The sequence below is a fragment of the Drosophila busckii genome, chromosome 2R, assembly GCF_011750605.1.
Source record: "Drosophila busckii strain San Diego stock center, stock number 13000-0081.31 chromosome 2R, ASM1175060v1, whole genome shotgun sequence".
NCBI classification, from domain to species: Eukaryota; Metazoa; Arthropoda; class Insecta; order Diptera; family Drosophilidae; genus Drosophila; species Drosophila busckii.
The window spans coordinates 2273914-2289953 of NC_046605.1; the positions used below are offsets into that span (position 1 = coordinate 2273914).

At 40.6% G+C, this 16040-nt stretch overlaps 5 protein-coding genes across 5 annotated transcripts; 3 read left to right on the top strand and 2 right to left on the bottom strand.

The window, feature by feature from the left end:
• Window positions 1-18: 18 nt before the first annotated feature.
• LOC108597122 (zinc finger protein 19) lies at window positions 19-4820 on the bottom strand. Its single transcript, XM_017983501.1, has 3 exons — window positions 4534-4820; window positions 900-1979; window positions 19-837 (listed from the first exon to the last, which is right to left on the bottom strand). Exons 1-3 carry the CDS (start codon window positions 4699-4701, stop codon window positions 40-42), a joined length of 2046 nt encoding a protein of 681 aa, XP_017838990.1. The 5' UTR covers window positions 4702-4820; the 3' UTR covers window positions 19-39.
• On the top strand, window positions 2284-4131 carry LOC108597123 (caspase-1). Its single transcript, XM_017983502.1, has 3 exons — window positions 2284-2858; window positions 2992-3548; window positions 3613-4131. The coding sequence occupies exons 1-3, from the start codon at window positions 2719-2721 to the stop codon at window positions 3867-3869; spliced, it is 954 nt and encodes a 317-aa protein (XP_017838991.1). The 5' UTR covers window positions 2284-2718; the 3' UTR covers window positions 3870-4131.
• A 133-nt stretch (window positions 4821-4953) lies between the features above and the next one.
• LOC108597405 (exosome complex component RRP4) lies at window positions 4954-5984 on the bottom strand. Its single transcript, XM_017983951.1, has 2 exons — window positions 5484-5984; window positions 4954-5427 (listed from the first exon to the last, which is right to left on the bottom strand). The coding sequence occupies exons 1-2, from the start codon at window positions 5928-5930 to the stop codon at window positions 4972-4974; spliced, it is 903 nt and encodes a 300-aa protein (XP_017839440.1). The 5' UTR covers window positions 5931-5984; the 3' UTR covers window positions 4954-4971.
• Window positions 5985-6223: 239 nt separating this feature from the next.
• Window positions 6224-9463, top strand: LOC108597406 (phosphatidylinositol 3-kinase catalytic subunit type 3). Its single transcript, XM_017983953.1, has 7 exons — window positions 6224-6333; window positions 6389-7010; window positions 7071-7252; window positions 7310-8145; window positions 8202-8475; window positions 8532-8893; window positions 8947-9463. The coding sequence occupies exons 1-7, from the start codon at window positions 6263-6265 to the stop codon at window positions 9390-9392; spliced, it is 2793 nt and encodes a 930-aa protein (XP_017839442.1). The 5' UTR covers window positions 6224-6262; the 3' UTR covers window positions 9393-9463.
• On the top strand, window positions 9442-10272 carry LOC108597407. Its single transcript, XM_017983954.1, has one exon. It carries the CDS (start codon window positions 9480-9482, stop codon window positions 10149-10151), a length of 672 nt encoding a protein of 223 aa, XP_017839443.1. The 5' UTR covers window positions 9442-9479; the 3' UTR covers window positions 10152-10272.
• Window positions 10273-16040: the final 5768 nt, after the last annotated feature.

Here is a 16040-nt window from a genome sequence, read left to right on the forward strand (position 1 = left end):
GTGCTTACGCTTCGAGGATTCCGATCGGCTAGCTTTATGTTATTTAGCAGAGCTTCTGCCATGACGTCTCTTACGTGTCTCCTCTACAGTCCGATTACTTGGCTTCTTAGCAGCCTCATCAGACCTGCGCTCACGCTCACGCTCCCGCTTCACAACAGGTTTCGAGGATTCCGGTGAGCTAGATTCTTGTTTAATGGTAGCTCTACTTGTGCGTGTGGATTTACTTGACTTTTCCGCTTTAACTTTTTCCAAAGATCTGCGCCTTTTGACTGGCGGTGGCGAGGGTAAGTCATCCAGTTCATCGCCCAGCAGCTCCGCTAATAAATTTGTTTCTTCGCCGCTATCACGAGCTTCTTCCGCCTCCGCTTCCTCTTCATTTTGATATGGCACCATATCTACCACATGATCATCCTCGATGTGCCTCTTCAGCTCAGAGGTCGTTAAGAATATAAAATCGCAAAATTCGCAGGCAAAGCGCTCGCTATCCTTGTGCGCCTGGATATGCGGATCGACACAATCATAGTCCTTCAATTTAGCCTTGCACAATGGACAAGTCAGGGAGATACTGGCATGTATGGTTGAATGATCCACCAGACTGTCATAAGTCTTATGGGTATCCTTGCATATGCTGCAGATAAACGAGATGGTCGATGCCTGCTTATGTGTACGCAAATGACGTGACAGATGATGCGACAGCAAATAGGACTTGGCACAATATTTGCAAGGATAAACACGCTTGCCAGCATGTGCAACCAGATGACGCGCCAGCTTTCCTGCAGTAACGAAGCTGCGTTCGCAGTATTGACAAGGGAAAGGCAAATTCGTTTCGTGTATAACCTGCAATGGAGATAGAGAGAATTGAATCATAGTGCACTATAATCTTTGCTAGTTGCACTTACCTCATGGCGCTCTAGACCCTGCTTGAAGGCAAAGGACTTTTGGCAGATTCCACACTGAAAGGGACGCTTCTTTGTATGACGCTCGGCATGCTTCTCCATCTCGTCGCGTGATAAGAATGGTTTCTCGCAATGGACACAAATAAACTTGGGCACATCCGTGTGTGTGCGTTCATGACGATGCAGCAGAGCACGCCGGGTGAAGGCCTTTTCGCAGACAGTGCACTTGTATGGACGCTCGCCTGTGTGTACAAAGCTGTGCTTCTGCAGATCGTATTTTGAGAAGAAGCTCTTTTCGCACTCGGTACACTGAAAGCAGCGCTCACGCGTATGATTCACCCGATGAATATCGAGCAACTGCAATAAGGGGAACGAGCGTTCGCAGTCTGGACAGGGAAACACATTTGTTTCCACAGGTTCGGCATTCTTTTTTGGATCCGTAGGCTCCATCTTGCTGGGATCAATAAGCTCTGTTATAAGGGTGACATTGCCATCCTCGTAGTGTTTGATTTGTGGAGTGGCCAGGCAAGGCTCAACCGTTTCACTAGCGCCCTTATTCAGAAGTCGCATGGAGGCGATGTTCAATACCTTGGGCTTGCCAGGTTTAATTTCTATTTCGTCTAATGGCTCCAGCTCATCCTCCATGTCGGCTATTAAATTCTGCACATCATCCATGGACAGCTCCTGATTGTTGTCGACTTTAAGCTGATAAGATTGCGCTTTTGGCTGCGGCTTCTTCTTTTCGGTTTTCACGGGCGAATTGAGCAGCATTTTGGTCACAGTGATGTCTTCCATTATCTCTACGCTGTGGATGTCAACATTATTCATCTTGGCTACTGAGTTGAGCAGTTTCTTGGGCGGTGTAACGCTTGCAGCCGGCGTCTTCTGGGCGGTTAATTGAATTTTGTTGACCATAGGTGGTGCGCGTGGTTTCTTTAGCGGCTCTGGCCATTTGCCTGTAAGCGGATATTGACGCAGCAGTGTTTCACCATTTTTGCACATTTGCTTGAAGCGATAACAGTGCTCAAAAAGCAAGCGGCAGTCCAAACAAATATAACGCGGCATGCCATCATCGTCATTGATCTAAAAACAAACAAAAAACAATAATTTAAACTTGGCGCTCACACAATTAATGTTACAAGTATTGTTGTATTTCTTAGCTTCAACACTGTTAAGCTTAACAGCGCTGTTAAGTGAGCTGCCAACAATTTTAAATTTCGCGCGCACATTTTTTCGTAAGGTGGCAACATTAGTACAAATCTATGAACTCTACATAAAAATGTTATTCAACACTGCACAGCGCAATGCACAATCGCTTTTATCTTGCCTTTGCTAATAAAACAAACACTTGCTTAAATTAAAAACTGTTGCATATTATCAGTATAAAGCGCGCTGCGTACATTCAAAATAGTCAAATATATAAGCGAACAGCGACAACGTCTGGCTCTTAGTGTGAATGTTTTGTTTTGAGAGAGAACGCGTGCAGAGCGCGCAGTTAATTAATTGATTAAACACGGTTAACCATAAAAGGATACTTGTCCATTTTCGTGCAAATGCAATTTGTTAGATCGACTGACTAAACTAGTTAAAGCAAAACAGCTGTTCGTACTATAAACAAATAGTTTAGTTAATACTCAGTGTCAGCAAAAGAATCTTACAGCCACGCATACACAATAGAGTGCTTGTTTGTCTGTGTTCGTGTTTGTGTATGTAAAAAAAGGGCGCAACAAATTACACAGGCAGACGACGACAGGCAAAGGCCAGACTGCAACGCGCAGCGAAACAAAAGGCAGGCAACAAGGAGAAAGAGTGAAAGAGAGAAATGACTGACGAGTGCATTACGAGAAACTTTGCCGCTCTCAGCAATGGAAGCAACGGCAGAGCGAGTTACAATGCGGATAGCACTGATGCCCTGGGCACGGGCACTGAGAGTGGCGGTGCCGGAGTTGCTAGCGTCGCTGCGTAAGTACCGTTGTGTTTTATTGCGCACTTTGTTTACAGAGGAAATGTGTGTGATAAAGTAAAATTCGTTTCCAGCGTTATCTGTAACCTATTAATATAAACTAATTAAGTAATAAACACAATTTTTTTGCAGTGCGGTGAATAAATATGTGGCCCGAATGCCGGTAGATCGATATGCCCGGGAATATAATATGAATCACAAACATCGTGGTCTGGCACTTATATTCAATCATGAATTCTTTGACATCCCCTCGCTGAAAGCGCGCGCCGGCACAAATGTAGACTGCGACGAGTTAAGCAAAGCCCTAAAGCGCTTGGACTTTGATGTGTCTGTGCATAAGGATTGCAAACTACGCGATATACTAAAGCATATTGAGAAGGCTGCTTCGCAGGACCATAGCGACAATGATTGCATTGCTATTGCCATATTATCCCATGGCGAACATGGCTATATCTATGCCAAAGATGTTCAGTATAAACTGGATAATATTTGGCATTATTTTACCTCGCATATCTGCCCCACTCTTGCCGGAAAACCAAAGTTGTTCTTTATCCAAGCCTGCCAGGGCGATCGTCTTGATTCTGGTGTAATGCTCGAACGTAATGTCACCGAGACAGATGGCGAATCATCCGCCAGCTATAAGATACCCATACATGCGGACTTTCTATTTAGTTACTCTACCATACCAGGTAAGCTTCAATTTAAACAAAAATCCAATGAACTTTACTGATAATCTAACCCATCATCTATCAGGCTACTACTCTTGGCGCAACACTACCAATGGGTCTTGGTATATACAATCGCTTATACAGGAGCTGAACGCTAATGGCAAAAAGTACAATATTCTCACTTTGCTAACGTTTGTCAGTCAACGTGTTGCGGTAGACTATGAATCGAACGTGCCCGGAACACCTATGATGGATCGCCAGAAGCAAATACCATGCGTCACCTCCATGCTCACTCGCATACTACGTTTCACCGACAAACCATCAAGCAGCAAGGCTGGCTAAAAAATCTAAATTAACTAATAACCTAACCACCTCTCTGGCTCCTTTGCCCCCTCATCATCATCATCATCATGTATTCCATTTGACTTTAAGTTTTAGTTTTTAATTTGAAAGTTGTGGCTTAAATGCTACTTGGATAGTAGCGCAACATTTGAGAGCTACTGGGTAGGAACAAATCCCAGAATTCAAGACTTCCATTATTATTTTGGCTCAAGACATACAAATTTACACCATCATAATATATTTTATAAGCATAAGCATTTATACACTGAACAAATATGCAATTATATATATTTTTATATATTAATAAATAAAATGAAGTAATAATGAAATTAATTAAAAATAATGATAGTGGCTAGCGGTCTGGCAGCGCTACAGCTAAGTCATGTGGCAACGATGTGTTTTGCTTGTATTTGTGATTTATGTACAGCCTACACCACAATGACTAAATTATTATTAACTTGTTTAGTCAATTAGTTAAACAAACACTGACAATAAGAAAACAAATTATATATAATCTTATTGCTGGTACACCGGACGTTAGTTCTGTTTAATGCCTAGACAATGCAGAGGCTTAGCGAAGACGCCAACGCTACTATTTAGAAATCAACCACATTCTCTTAGCCAAGTTTTTCCTAAGGCTTAGTATAACTTTCAACCCGCTTACCTCTATTGATGTTATTGCCATTATCTGAAGCGGCAGCGATGCACTCGCCTTTACACGTTTATTTTCTTCATACATAGAGGCCAAATTGCCTTCTTGTTGTGTCAGGCAGAATCGGCAAATTTGTTTTCTTCGCAATTCTGCCTCGCGCACTATGCCAAGGGCAGCCATTATGCTATTGTTGTTGACGTTGATTAACTTTAGGAACAAAGCGCACAAAGCAAGTTGTTATTGGAAAAGAAAACAATTTAATTAAGCGCAACACAGAAAGAAAACCGTACACAAGCGATGCATCAATACACGAACCTTAAACAGTGTTGCCAGATTTCTGAACTGGGCTGCCAGCTTGTTACTAAGCAAAAAGTACTAAATTTAGCGCGTGCATTCAAAAAATAAAGTAAATTTATAAAAAAAGCATGTTTTTTTTTTATTTGTACAATGTTATTCGTTGAGATCCACATCTCTGAGCCGCGCCTGTGTTTGTTCACCAATACTATAGATGATATGTTGCTGCAGTAGATCTTGTGGCTCGTACTTAAGCGACTCCTCATAGGCGTATTGTATGCTCGTGTCGTAAAGCATGAGTTTACATTTGGCCAGCGCCAGGATGCAGTTCCGTAGACGTGAAATAATTTCGCGGTCATTTCGGGGCACTACTTCGCTTAGATTTTGTGCAAAGCCACCCTCGCCGCCATCCTGCTCTTCGCTTTTAGTGGGCGATATCCATATATAACCATTGTTGCCCAGTATAACAGACGCACCGCAGGGCAGATTATGGAAATGCATCTTGCGCCGTTTGACCAATGCGGGAAAAACCTTCACAAGTATGCCCTGTGATAGTTTGCCATACTTCAAACTGCGCGTATACAGCGATAATGTGCCCTCCTCGAAGACATTCTGGTTTGGAGCAAAAGTTGAGTTACAATGAATAGAGCACCAAGTATTGAGCTTACCTGCACTTCAGCGGATATCAAATCTCCCTCATCCAAATAACGCCTCATCATTTGCTCATCCTCTGCGGAACGTCTTCTAAGCTCACCGCCAGGCAGATTCACCGACGAAAGCAACAGCACCGAATTCAAACGTGAATTCGTATCCACGCGCCAACGTTTCTGTCCCACCTCAAGCACGCGTGCCACCACCACATCACCTATTTCGCCCACATAGCGAGACTTTAGGGGACGCACCGATATTAGTTTGTTTACTTTCTCAATAACGCCCGCTACAGAAGCCTTTATGTTGTCGTCTTCTACAAAGGTGCCGTGTCCACGCATAAAACCCGACTCCGGCATGAGCACCTCACCGGGTGTGTATATGCGCGGCAACTCCTCCTGATTCTCGGCCAGCGCTGTCCAATCTACGCGATCCAGCGCTAGCTCTATCGTTGCATTTGCTGACATTTTGTAGGAAACACTTGTGAGACGCTGTTAAAAAGCAAAACACGCGCACAGCAATAACAGCTGGTACAGTGAACACTCTACAGCTAGCACCTGTTGGTTGTGTGAAGATTCTTCAATATTGGTAAGAATTCTTTTTGTAATAATTCTTTTTTAATATAATATGTATTAAAACCAACGCCCATGTAATTGATTTAGTATTTATTTAGTTAATTAATTTGAATATTTTGCTTGTCCATAGAACATTCCATATGTTAAAAAACACACTGTCTTCCAGGCTACGTCGTACACTGTCATCCAGTAATTTTCAAAACAAAGATTTTGCAGCGCAGAAAATGGACCAGCCCGACGATCATTTTCGCTATATACACAGTTGTTCCCTGCATGAACGTATACAAATCAAAGTGTAAGTTAACCAGTGGATTCAGCAGGATTGTGCTCAACCACCATTTGACTTTCAGCGGCACATTAGAGGGAAAGAAGCGCCAGCCAGACTATGAAAAGTTGCTCGATGACCCCATACTTCGCTTTTCGGGGCTTTATTCCGAGGAGTACCCCTCCTTTCAGGTGCGTCTTCAAGTATACAACGATGGACGACCCTATTGTCTGCCCGTGAGCAGTGCCTACAAGGCATTTGGCAAACGCTGGAGCTGGAACGAATGGGTGACACTGCCTTTGTTATTCTCTGACTTACCACGCAGTGCTATGCTGGTGCTGACCATACTGGACTGCTCTGGCGCGGGACAGACAAGCGTTATAGGCGGCACAGCGATATCCGTGTTTGGCAAGGATGGTATGTTTCGTCAGGGCATGTATGACTTGAGAGTGTGGCTGGGCGTAGAAGGCGATGGTAGTTATCCCAGCAAAACACCAGGCAAGGGCAAAGAAAGCTCCAAATCACAAATGCAGCGACTTGGAAAATTGGCCAAAAAGCATCGCAATGGACAAATACAAAAGGTTGACTGGCTGGATAGGCTTACATTTCGTGAGATTGAGGTGATCAATGAGCGTGAAAAGCGTATGTCGGACTATATGTTTCTAATGATAGAATTTCCCACCATCATAGTGGATGATATGTATAATGTAAGTAAAGCCACCATAATCTAAAGTTGAGAAGAATTATTGTAATAATTAAATCTACAGTATGCAGTGGTTTACTTTGAGCCGGAGGTAGACAACAAGTATAAGCTGCCTGCCAAACCAAAGCTAGTATTAGTTCCTGACTCAGAGATACAAATGGAGAATCTAGTGGAGCGTAAACATCATAGACTGGCACGTTCGGAACGCTCTGGCATTTCAGATCGGGATGCCAAGCCTACAGCAATGTAAGCTATGATGCACTCAAAAGCTTTAAACTTGAACTAAATTAAGCTTTATTATAGCATACGTGACCAGCTGCATAATATAGTCTATCGCTATCCACCAACCTATGTGCTAAACGGCGAGGAACAGGATTTGGTGTGGAAGTTTCGTTTCTATCTCAGCTCGCATAAGAAGGCGTTGACCAAATTTCTCAAGTGCATCAACTGGAAGTTGAACGATGAGGTGAATCAAGCGCTTTGGATGCTGGCCAATTGGGCGCCCATGGATGTGGAAGATGCTTTGGAGTTGCTAAGTCCTACCTTTACACACGCTGAAGTTAGAAAGTACGCTATTAGTCGTCTGGCCCAAGCACCAGATGAGGATCTCCTGCTATATCTATTGCAGCTGGTACAAGCTTTAAAGTATGAAGATCTGCGTAATATTGTACAACTGCACAAGTGTCTTATACCAGAAACAGAGCGTGATGTAGTGTGCTCACTGCTAGACGAGAATGACTCCTTGCTGGAGCAGAGCAGTATTTCGGATCTGAGTGCCACAAGCAGTGCGTTGCATGCATCGGTTATACCAGCGAATCAAAGAGCTGCCAGCGCCTTATCGGCGCTTAAAGTGGAACAACGTAGCCTAAGCAGCGCCAGCACGCCGGCACCAGCAGATACCAGCAGTCCAATGCGCACACATTCGCCCAACTCCAACCCACTGCTGGGTCAAGGCGTGGCCTCCAATCTTTGCACATTCCTTATACAGCGCGCTTGTCAGAATGCCACATTGGCCAATTATCTGTACTGGTATCTGTCCATAGAAGTGGAGGATGTGGAGTCTGTGCGCAAACAGGATCAGCGTGCGCATGATATGTACGCCATGGTTTTGAATATTTTTCGCAAAGTATTGGAGAATGGTGAGCTTTCGTTTGTCGACTTAGCATCTAATATTTATGCTGCCTTTTTATTGCAGGCAATTTTCATCTACGAGGCATTTATCATAATCTACGCAAGCAGCAGCGTTTTATCGATGAGCTTGTCAAGCTGGTTAAGCAGGTGGCCAAGGAACCGGGAAATCGCAATAAGAAAACGGAAAAGTTTCAAAAACTGCTAGCGGATCAGGAAATGTTTAAGCTTAACTTTACAGACTTTGAGCCCATACCCTTTCCACTCGATCCAGAGATCTATATAACCAAAATTGTAGCTCCACGCACATCACTTTTTAAAAGCGCGCTCATGCCTGCCAAGTAAGTTGCAGCTGCGAATTGTTCTAAGCATATTTATTAACGTTTCTTGTTTGCAGACTTACCTTTGTAACCTCCATAGCACAGCATGAATATGTGGCTATCTTTAAGCATGGCGATGATTTGCGTCAGGATCAGCTTATATTGCAAATGATTACATTGATGGACAAGCTGCTGCGTCGTGAGAATCTTGATCTTAAGTTGACGCCTTATAAGGTGCTGGCCACCAGTTCCAAGCATGGTTTCTTGCAATATATTGAGTCCTGCACAGTGGCCGAAGTGCTGGCACGTGAGGGCAACATACTAAACTTCTTTAGACGACACAATCCCTGCGAGAATGGTCCCTATGGCATTTCATCCGAGGTCATGGATACTTATATCAAAAGCTGTGCAGGCTACTGCGTCATAACCTATCTACTAGGTAAGCACCATAATTTTAAACTATATGCCTTTGCTAATTCTAAGCCTTTGCAGGTGTTGGTGATCGTCACTTGGACAATCTGCTGCTGACTACCAATGGCAAGCTCTTCCATATTGATTTTGGTTATATACTGGGACGCGATCCTAAGCCCATGCCGCCGCCCATGAAGCTAAGCAAGGAAATGGTTGAAGCAATGGGCGGTGTTAGTTCCGAGCATCATCAAGAGTTCCGCAAGCAATGCTATACGGCGTATTTGCATTTACGCCGTCATGCCAATGTCATGCTCAATCTATTCTCATTGATGGTGGATGCGACAGTACCAGACATAGCCTTGGAGCCGGACAAAGCTGTCAAGAAAGTGGAGGAGAATTTGCAATTGGGTCTGACCGATGAGGAGGCAGTGCAGCATTTGCAGAGCCTGCTGGACATATCCATAACAGCTGTGATGCCGGCACTGGTCGAGCAGATACATCGCTTTACCCAATACTGGCGCAAGTAGATTTTATGATTTATATAGATTAGATCCCAGTAGGTTATCCCACACTCCCTATAATATATAAAATACTATATATGCTAACAATTCAAAATGGAAGCTCGTTGCAAGCGACCAGTTTGGCTGCTGTTCAAATTGGTGGAACTTTTGCTTAGTGTTTGTTGCTGCCATGTGCACTGGACGTGTTTTACATTGGAAGGCATTCCGCATATATTTCTTTTTTGCGCTACCTATGGCGCTGGATTCTTCTCTGCCGTGCTGGGCATCTTACGTTTGTTTTACGCCGAGCGTCCCACTATGAAAATGGAGGCGACCATAAGCGGTGTGCTAGGTGTGCTGAATCTAATCACAGTCTATGCTTATATGTATCTCACGCGAGTTGACAAGCGTGCATTGTTTTATAAGGAAACTGAAATGGAGGATAATGGCTTGTTCACCTGTTGTCGGGATAGTGCTATTTTGGGTTTAAATGCTGTGTCAGTTTATTTTCTACACTGTAGCCTGGCTATGGATATGTTGATTACTCATGCTCCGTCGCTGCAGCCCTGGACCTATCAAAATCGTGGCTTGAAATATCTGCGGCATCCTCAGCCCAGCAAACGGCCACTTAAATTGTATTTTATCAGCAGGGACGTGGAGGCTTATCTCACTCAGTATTATTGGTTTAGATTTCTGTCGAGCAGCATGGTGCGCAGGGAGAGCACGCATGCCGTTTCTATAGTTGGGACGGAATCCACAATTGCTTATAGGAGTGAAGATGCTTAAATGTGCGCGCTCGATTACAATAAGTATAGCTGCCTATCGTCAATCGATTCAATTATTTCATTTGTAAAATTAGTATGACCAGAGTATAAATAAGAAAGCTATCGACTAGCGATTACATATCGGCGCATAAATTTACAGCTGTTTTGAAACAGTTATTTTGTTTGTGTAGTGCTTGTGGAGGTTTTTGTGTTTTAACATTAGAAAACTATTGCTGTGGAAATTCCAATTAAACATAACTACGAAAATGGCAGGTGGTGCGGTAAGTGAAAATCTTTTGCCTCTTGTTTAAGTGCATATTCCTGGAAATTTCTGTCTGCAAACTTTTCTGATTTTCATAGTTCAATTTCTATGCGTGCTTTGCTCTTTGTGTGTTTGTGCTTAGTTAGTGGCAGGTACTGGGTACTCAAATCAAAAGTTTGTGCTGAAAGTTAGACGGGGCTACTAAACTTTTAGACACCACTGCCAGACGCCGCAAAATTTCATCCAACTTCTGCCCCAAGCATAAATACATAAGTTAGTTTCATCCTCTCTTGCTCTTGCACACACAGCACAAAGCGCGTTCTTGGCAGTAAAGAGAGGCGCGCAAACAATTGCATTGCTTTAGAGTATGAGTCAGCCCCCAAGCTCTCTCTCTCTCCAGTCAGTCTTTTGTTATTGTTGCGCTTGGCATGCAGAGTGCCCAAAGCAAAAGCCACCGCCTGCCGCTCCCCACGGCTGGCACACACACACACACACAGGCAAAGCCGGCTGCAAGTCAAGCCGTCGCTCTCTTTCCCTCTCTTTCAGTACAGCACGTGTTCGTTTTCGTGCAAAAATTTCAAGTTGTATGCGTTTGTTGTTGCATTTTAAGACTTTTGGGGAATATGCATTGGTGTGTGTGTGTGTGTGCGTGATTGTGTGGGATATTTTACATTTGCCGACGCTTGATAACAGCTGCGAATGATGAAACTTGTCACAGGCCGCAGATCTAAAGGTGCGAATATGCTGCTGTGACGTCAGCAGCATATGATCGCTAGCGTTTGCGTTTTATTTAGTTCAGTTGAACTTGCATTATTTCAATTGCTATATTCTTATTGTGAAATGATTCGTCATTACAAAATATGACGTTGTAAGCCAAACTTTCAGTTAAAGGTTTGGTTCCCATAGTTGACAGCCAATTTACCAATACATATGCATGTATTTACTTATGTACGTGCCGCTGGTTCAGCTTCATAGATTGGGGCAAGTAATCAGTTTACGCTGACGTTGTTTTTGTTGCTTCTTGCATGCCCATTCTCAGAGTTAACTCACACATACACACACATGTGAGTGTATGTGTGTTTTTACATATGTTTGTATGTCAGCTTTTTATTTTTTCATGCAGCGCTACTAACACGGGTGCTACTATTTCAGTTGCTTACTAAATAGTTAGTGCCCCCATAAGAGCAACGGGCTGACTAAGCGAACGCGAAAACAAAACGACTGTCGCACCATATTAACCAATACTCACACACATGCCTATGTATGTGTGAAATTTGCAAGTTAACGAAACCGCTAGACGCTCTAGTTACTGCTTCTTAGCTTCGTTAACTTTAGTTCTGCTTGCTGGGTATCTTGCAGTTGTGTGGATCTTAAACTTACAATTGCATATGCATATATGTATGTATGTGTGTGTGTGTGTGTGTGTGTTTGTGTATTTGTGGCGCTGTGGCGTCCACAACGTGATAAAAACTTTAAACATTGAATTGTGATACTTCGTCACTTGGTTGTAAATTGAAATAAGACCCACATGCCGTCAGACTCCCCCCACTCACTCTCTTTTGTGCTCTTAATCGCACTTGCTCTCTCTCTTGCGCGCACTGCTTGCAAATTGCAACAGCAACAGTTAAGCGTGAAACGAATGAAAGTCAGCGCGACAAAACAAAAACAACAACAACAACAACAAAATTCTATTTCAATTGTCAGCAAATTTTCTTCAAATGCAAAAGCGCAGAGCATAAGAGTGCAAAGAAGTGTAAAAAGGCAATGCCGCTACTTTGTTTATGCATTTTATTTAGCCAAGTTTCGGTTTATAATGCGATATGCATATGTATGTGTGTGTGTAAGGGTAAATGCAAGTATATATATTTATATTTAATATTTATATATGCATGTGTGTGCGCAGCGCTCATTCGCCCCAATGAATCGTATTCAGGGGCGCACTGCGTTCTCTTTCTCTCTCGCTCTCGCTCTTTCTCACTCTCTGTTTAGCGCTCGGTAGCGGAATCTTTAGCCTCGGTCTTTGCATTTCGCATGGAAACGGAGACGTAGACGTTAACCGGAGTCCCAGAGAGTCGCGGGGCTTTATAGTACTGGCCCCAAAAAAACAGTCAGTGCAGTTTTGGCCGCCTCCGGTTAAGTTGTCCTAGTGCGCGTTTTATATTATTTTTAGTTACACACGCTGCTTAAGTCGTTCGTACATAAATTTAATACAAGCACGTGCTTGTTAATTCAGCGCCAAATCAGCGTTCATTAAGAATTTTCTACTTCTCAAATTGTTTTGACGCATGTTTAAGTGAATTGTGCTCTGCAGAAAAACTTTAAGTTTAATAACAAAAACATTTGAACTACTATATTTTGAAGCCTGTAGCTGCATGTAATCAATTTATTATACATGGTAAGCTTATAATTGCTTAAAGCATTTCTTAATTGCATTTTTAAGTTATTATCATTGCTTTTTATTAGCAAGGATCAGTGCATTGCATAGTAACACTCTTAAAAGTATGCTAGCTTTCTTAACAAAAATTATTAAATATTTATTTGCATAATTTTGACATAAATGCAAAATTATAGCTGCCATATATTCTCTATAGAAATCTGTATAAAATAAATTCGCTTTTCCTTGCATGTTCTATACTTTTTCATTTATTAAAACTAATTATTATAGTTATTTATTACTTCACTTAATTACTAGCTATGTCATAAATATGCTATAAATGCTATTGATTGTTATAGCTGCTATATCTATTATATACATTATCTTCACTGTACTTAATAGTCTCAACCACAACTCTGCCGAGTTTATTTTTAGATATTTTTAGTGCAGCTAATCTTAAGTACTATTCAAAATCAAAGCGTTAATGTTTCTATAATGTTAATTGGTTTACATTTACCGTTATAAGTTGAGTTATACTGCTAGTGCGTTTGTTGACTATGGGACACTATCTTAGATAAACCCCAGAGGTTTGTTGACCTGCGCGCGATAAAGAGAAATACTTTTTGCACAGCTCAAAACTTGTACGCAGATCATGTCAATATAACAACATTTTTATTTTTATGTAGCCAAAGCAGCGCTATATAGACTACAGCTGCGCACTTATGCTGATTTTTTGGAGAAGTTATAGTAGTGGCTACGTGTTGTTAAGCTCATAAGTAAAACGCACACGTAACCAAAATAAAAATGTTTAGCATTTAGCTTAAACTATGCCCGTGGCAAAATAGGCAGTAAAAAAATTTGAAGTAAAATAGTTGGGGTCTTGAATAGGTTTTTGGTTTGGATGTTGTATATGCCAAGGCCAACGTAACCATCAGGTTAATTACCCGCCATTGTTAATCCTCTGGCAAGTAAATCAGCTAATACTGGTTCGCTATTGTCACCACCACCAGCAGCAGCAGCAGCAGCAGCACCAGCTAAGGCAGGCAGCGGCTTTTTTCTTTTTTATTGTAAATGGGCTCCGTAATGAATTCAATTATTGTCACTCGAGTGCGTTAAGTATGCGCAACTTGTGGCCAACTGTGATAGAAGCCAAAAGTTACCCAGCTGGGAAAAAAGTTCAGTTGGGTAAGAGAGAACTACAGCATTATATTAGGTAAGCAGTTTTTATTGTGCGCTTAATCTAAATTAATTTAATTTTAAGCAAAAGTTTACTAAATTAATACTACAGTAGTCGCTGCCTTAGATACATTTGTTTGCTCTATATAGCATATATTGTATATAGCATAAAATTAAACTATTAGTTGTCTTTACATTTTTAAAATATTTTTAAACTTTTACTTAGTGCACTTGCGTCATAATTTAGCAGCTCTGGGGCATTGGGGCATAGACTGACTGTGACTACTGTACGTGCCCTGCCTTTGCCTATTTATGTATTTACGTAGTTCAAAGTTATGTGCGTCACATGAAATTAAAATAAATTCGTCAAGCGCTAAAAACTCTAAACAACAAAAAGATTATTTTTTTTAAAGATTTCTTTAGAGTATTGCTAATATTATATATGTATAACGATCTATATAGCACAGCTATAGCCTGTATATGTATTTATTTATTGTTTATATGTAATTGCGCCCACGTCTTTTTGTACGTGATTATATTGCCATTAAAAAAAATAAAACAAAAACTTTATCGCAATCCATTCACATAATCCCAACACACACACACACACACATGTGCATATGTGTGTGTATATATATTTATCGTTTGCGTTCATTGCCGCAAATTCCAATTTCAATTCTAATTTATTAATTTCATTTAAGATAAGTAAGTAAAAACGCGACTCTTATGCGGTTTTTATATTGTTTGTTGTTGTTTATTTTTTCGACTTTCTGTTGGTTGCTTTTGTGCCCCGCCTTAAGCTATAGCTAGACGTATGTATGTGTGTGTGTGTTTCTTATTTATTTAACAACAATAAGAGCAGCAACAACAATTGCTGCGTTTATTTTTCTCGCTTGCTCTTTGGCGCACTGTTCTTGCTGTATTCTTTTATAAACATGTTTTCGCATTAATAATACATTTTTATTCGTTAATTTAAACGTTGTTTACTTCAACGCAACAAAACCAGTTAGCACTTATACATACGACTATACTTATATATATAAATCTACATATATATACTTGTTTACACTTGGGTGGAGCCTAAAATTTGCTTTGGCTCGCCATTTGATAATTTGCTTAGTCTTAGTTTTTTTTATTTTTCATAGCTTGCTTTGCTATTTCTTCAGCTAACCGTCAACTAACTGATTCTTTTTTTTTTTGGTGCTGAGCAGGGTTGACATGAGTTCCCAAATCTCCCTTGAGTACAACTATGTTCTATTATTTCTTGTCGGCACATTAACAAATGTTTTTTTTATTCCTCAGCCTTGATTTGTAATTATGGCTACGCCTAGAAATTCCCCATAAGGGATTTCCGTTTAATAAAACTGGCAAATATTTAAATATATTACTGCATTTTAAACATATATAATTAATTGTTTCTAGATAATGCTGCAAAGATTAAATTAATGTTCCACATAAAATATAAAGTAAAGCAATAAAGTTTTGCTTATGCGATAAGCTTGCATATTTATAAAAAAAAAATTCGTTAAAAAATACTTTAATATGTTGGTACTTAAAAAGTTTTCATTATTTGGATTTTATATAAATCCTTTTTTATGTAACAATCTGATTTAATTTCTAGAATTTTTCCGATGTATTTTCTTGGAATAATCCAATATCCAAAATTTGTTATGCACACAATTTCATAAAATATAATAACTATTTAGTATATAGCCAGAATAAATTATAATTATATTAGTTCAAACCAATTATAACTGCTATCTAAATTATTTGGCTTATAGAACGATATTATGGGAGTATATTAAGTTATTTTCAAAACATGATAGAGCTAATCTTTTTAATGCACATATATCTGCTAATTTTGAAAATATTAAAAAAGAAAGCTGCTTTTTGTATATTAAAATCGAACTAAGAATTCAACAAGCTTAAGAAATCTTTATAAATTCTTTTTACACTTACTGCAATTCTTGAGTTCTGTCAACTTTTTGAAATAACCAATCAATAAGCAAAGCAAAGAGACATAAAATTGAAACTATAATGTGTCATATGCTTTGATTGCTTTGCTTGAGTCTTTTAAAGTATCTACTCGTTCAATTAAA

Coding starts and splice junctions, on each gene's coding strand:
- LOC108597123 (XM_017983502.1), top strand. CDS start 2,719: ATGACTGACGAGTGCATTACGAGAAACTTTGCCGCTCTCAGCAATGGA. Junction 2,859..2,991: donor GGAGTTGCTAGCGTCGCTGC/GTAAGTACCGTT, acceptor ATTTTTTTGCAG/TGCGGTGAATAAATATGTGG. Junction 3,549..3,612: donor TAGTTACTCTACCATACCAG/GTAAGCTTCAAT, acceptor ATCATCTATCAG/GCTACTACTCTTGGCGCAAC.
- LOC108597122 (XM_017983501.1), bottom strand. CDS start 4,701: ATGGCTGCCCTTGGCATAGTGCGCGAGGCAGAATTGCGAAGAAAACAA. Junction 1,980..4,533: donor TGGCAATAACATCAATAGAG/GTAAGCGGGTTG, acceptor GTTTGTTTTTAG/ATCAATGACGATGATGGCAT. Junction 838..899: donor AGGGTCTAGAGCGCCATGAG/GTAAGTGCAACT, acceptor TCTCCATTGCAG/GTTATACACGAAACGAATTT.
- LOC108597405 (XM_017983951.1), bottom strand. CDS start 5,930: ATGTCAGCAAATGCAACGATAGAGCTAGCGCTGGATCGCGTAGATTGG. Junction 5,428..5,483: donor TGATATCCGCTGAAGTGCAG/GTAAGCTCAATA, acceptor GCTCCAAACCAG/AATGTCTTCGAGGAGGGCAC.
- LOC108597406 (XM_017983953.1), top strand. CDS start 6,263: ATGGACCAGCCCGACGATCATTTTCGCTATATACACAGTTGTTCCCTG. Junction 7,011..7,070: donor TAGTGGATGATATGTATAAT/GTAAGTAAAGCC, acceptor TTAAATCTACAG/TATGCAGTGGTTTACTTTGA. Junction 8,146..8,201: donor TCGCAAAGTATTGGAGAATG/GTGAGCTTTCGT, acceptor TTTTTATTGCAG/GCAATTTTCATCTACGAGGC.
- LOC108597407 (XM_017983954.1), top strand. CDS start 9,480: ATGGAAGCTCGTTGCAAGCGACCAGTTTGGCTGCTGTTCAAATTGGTG.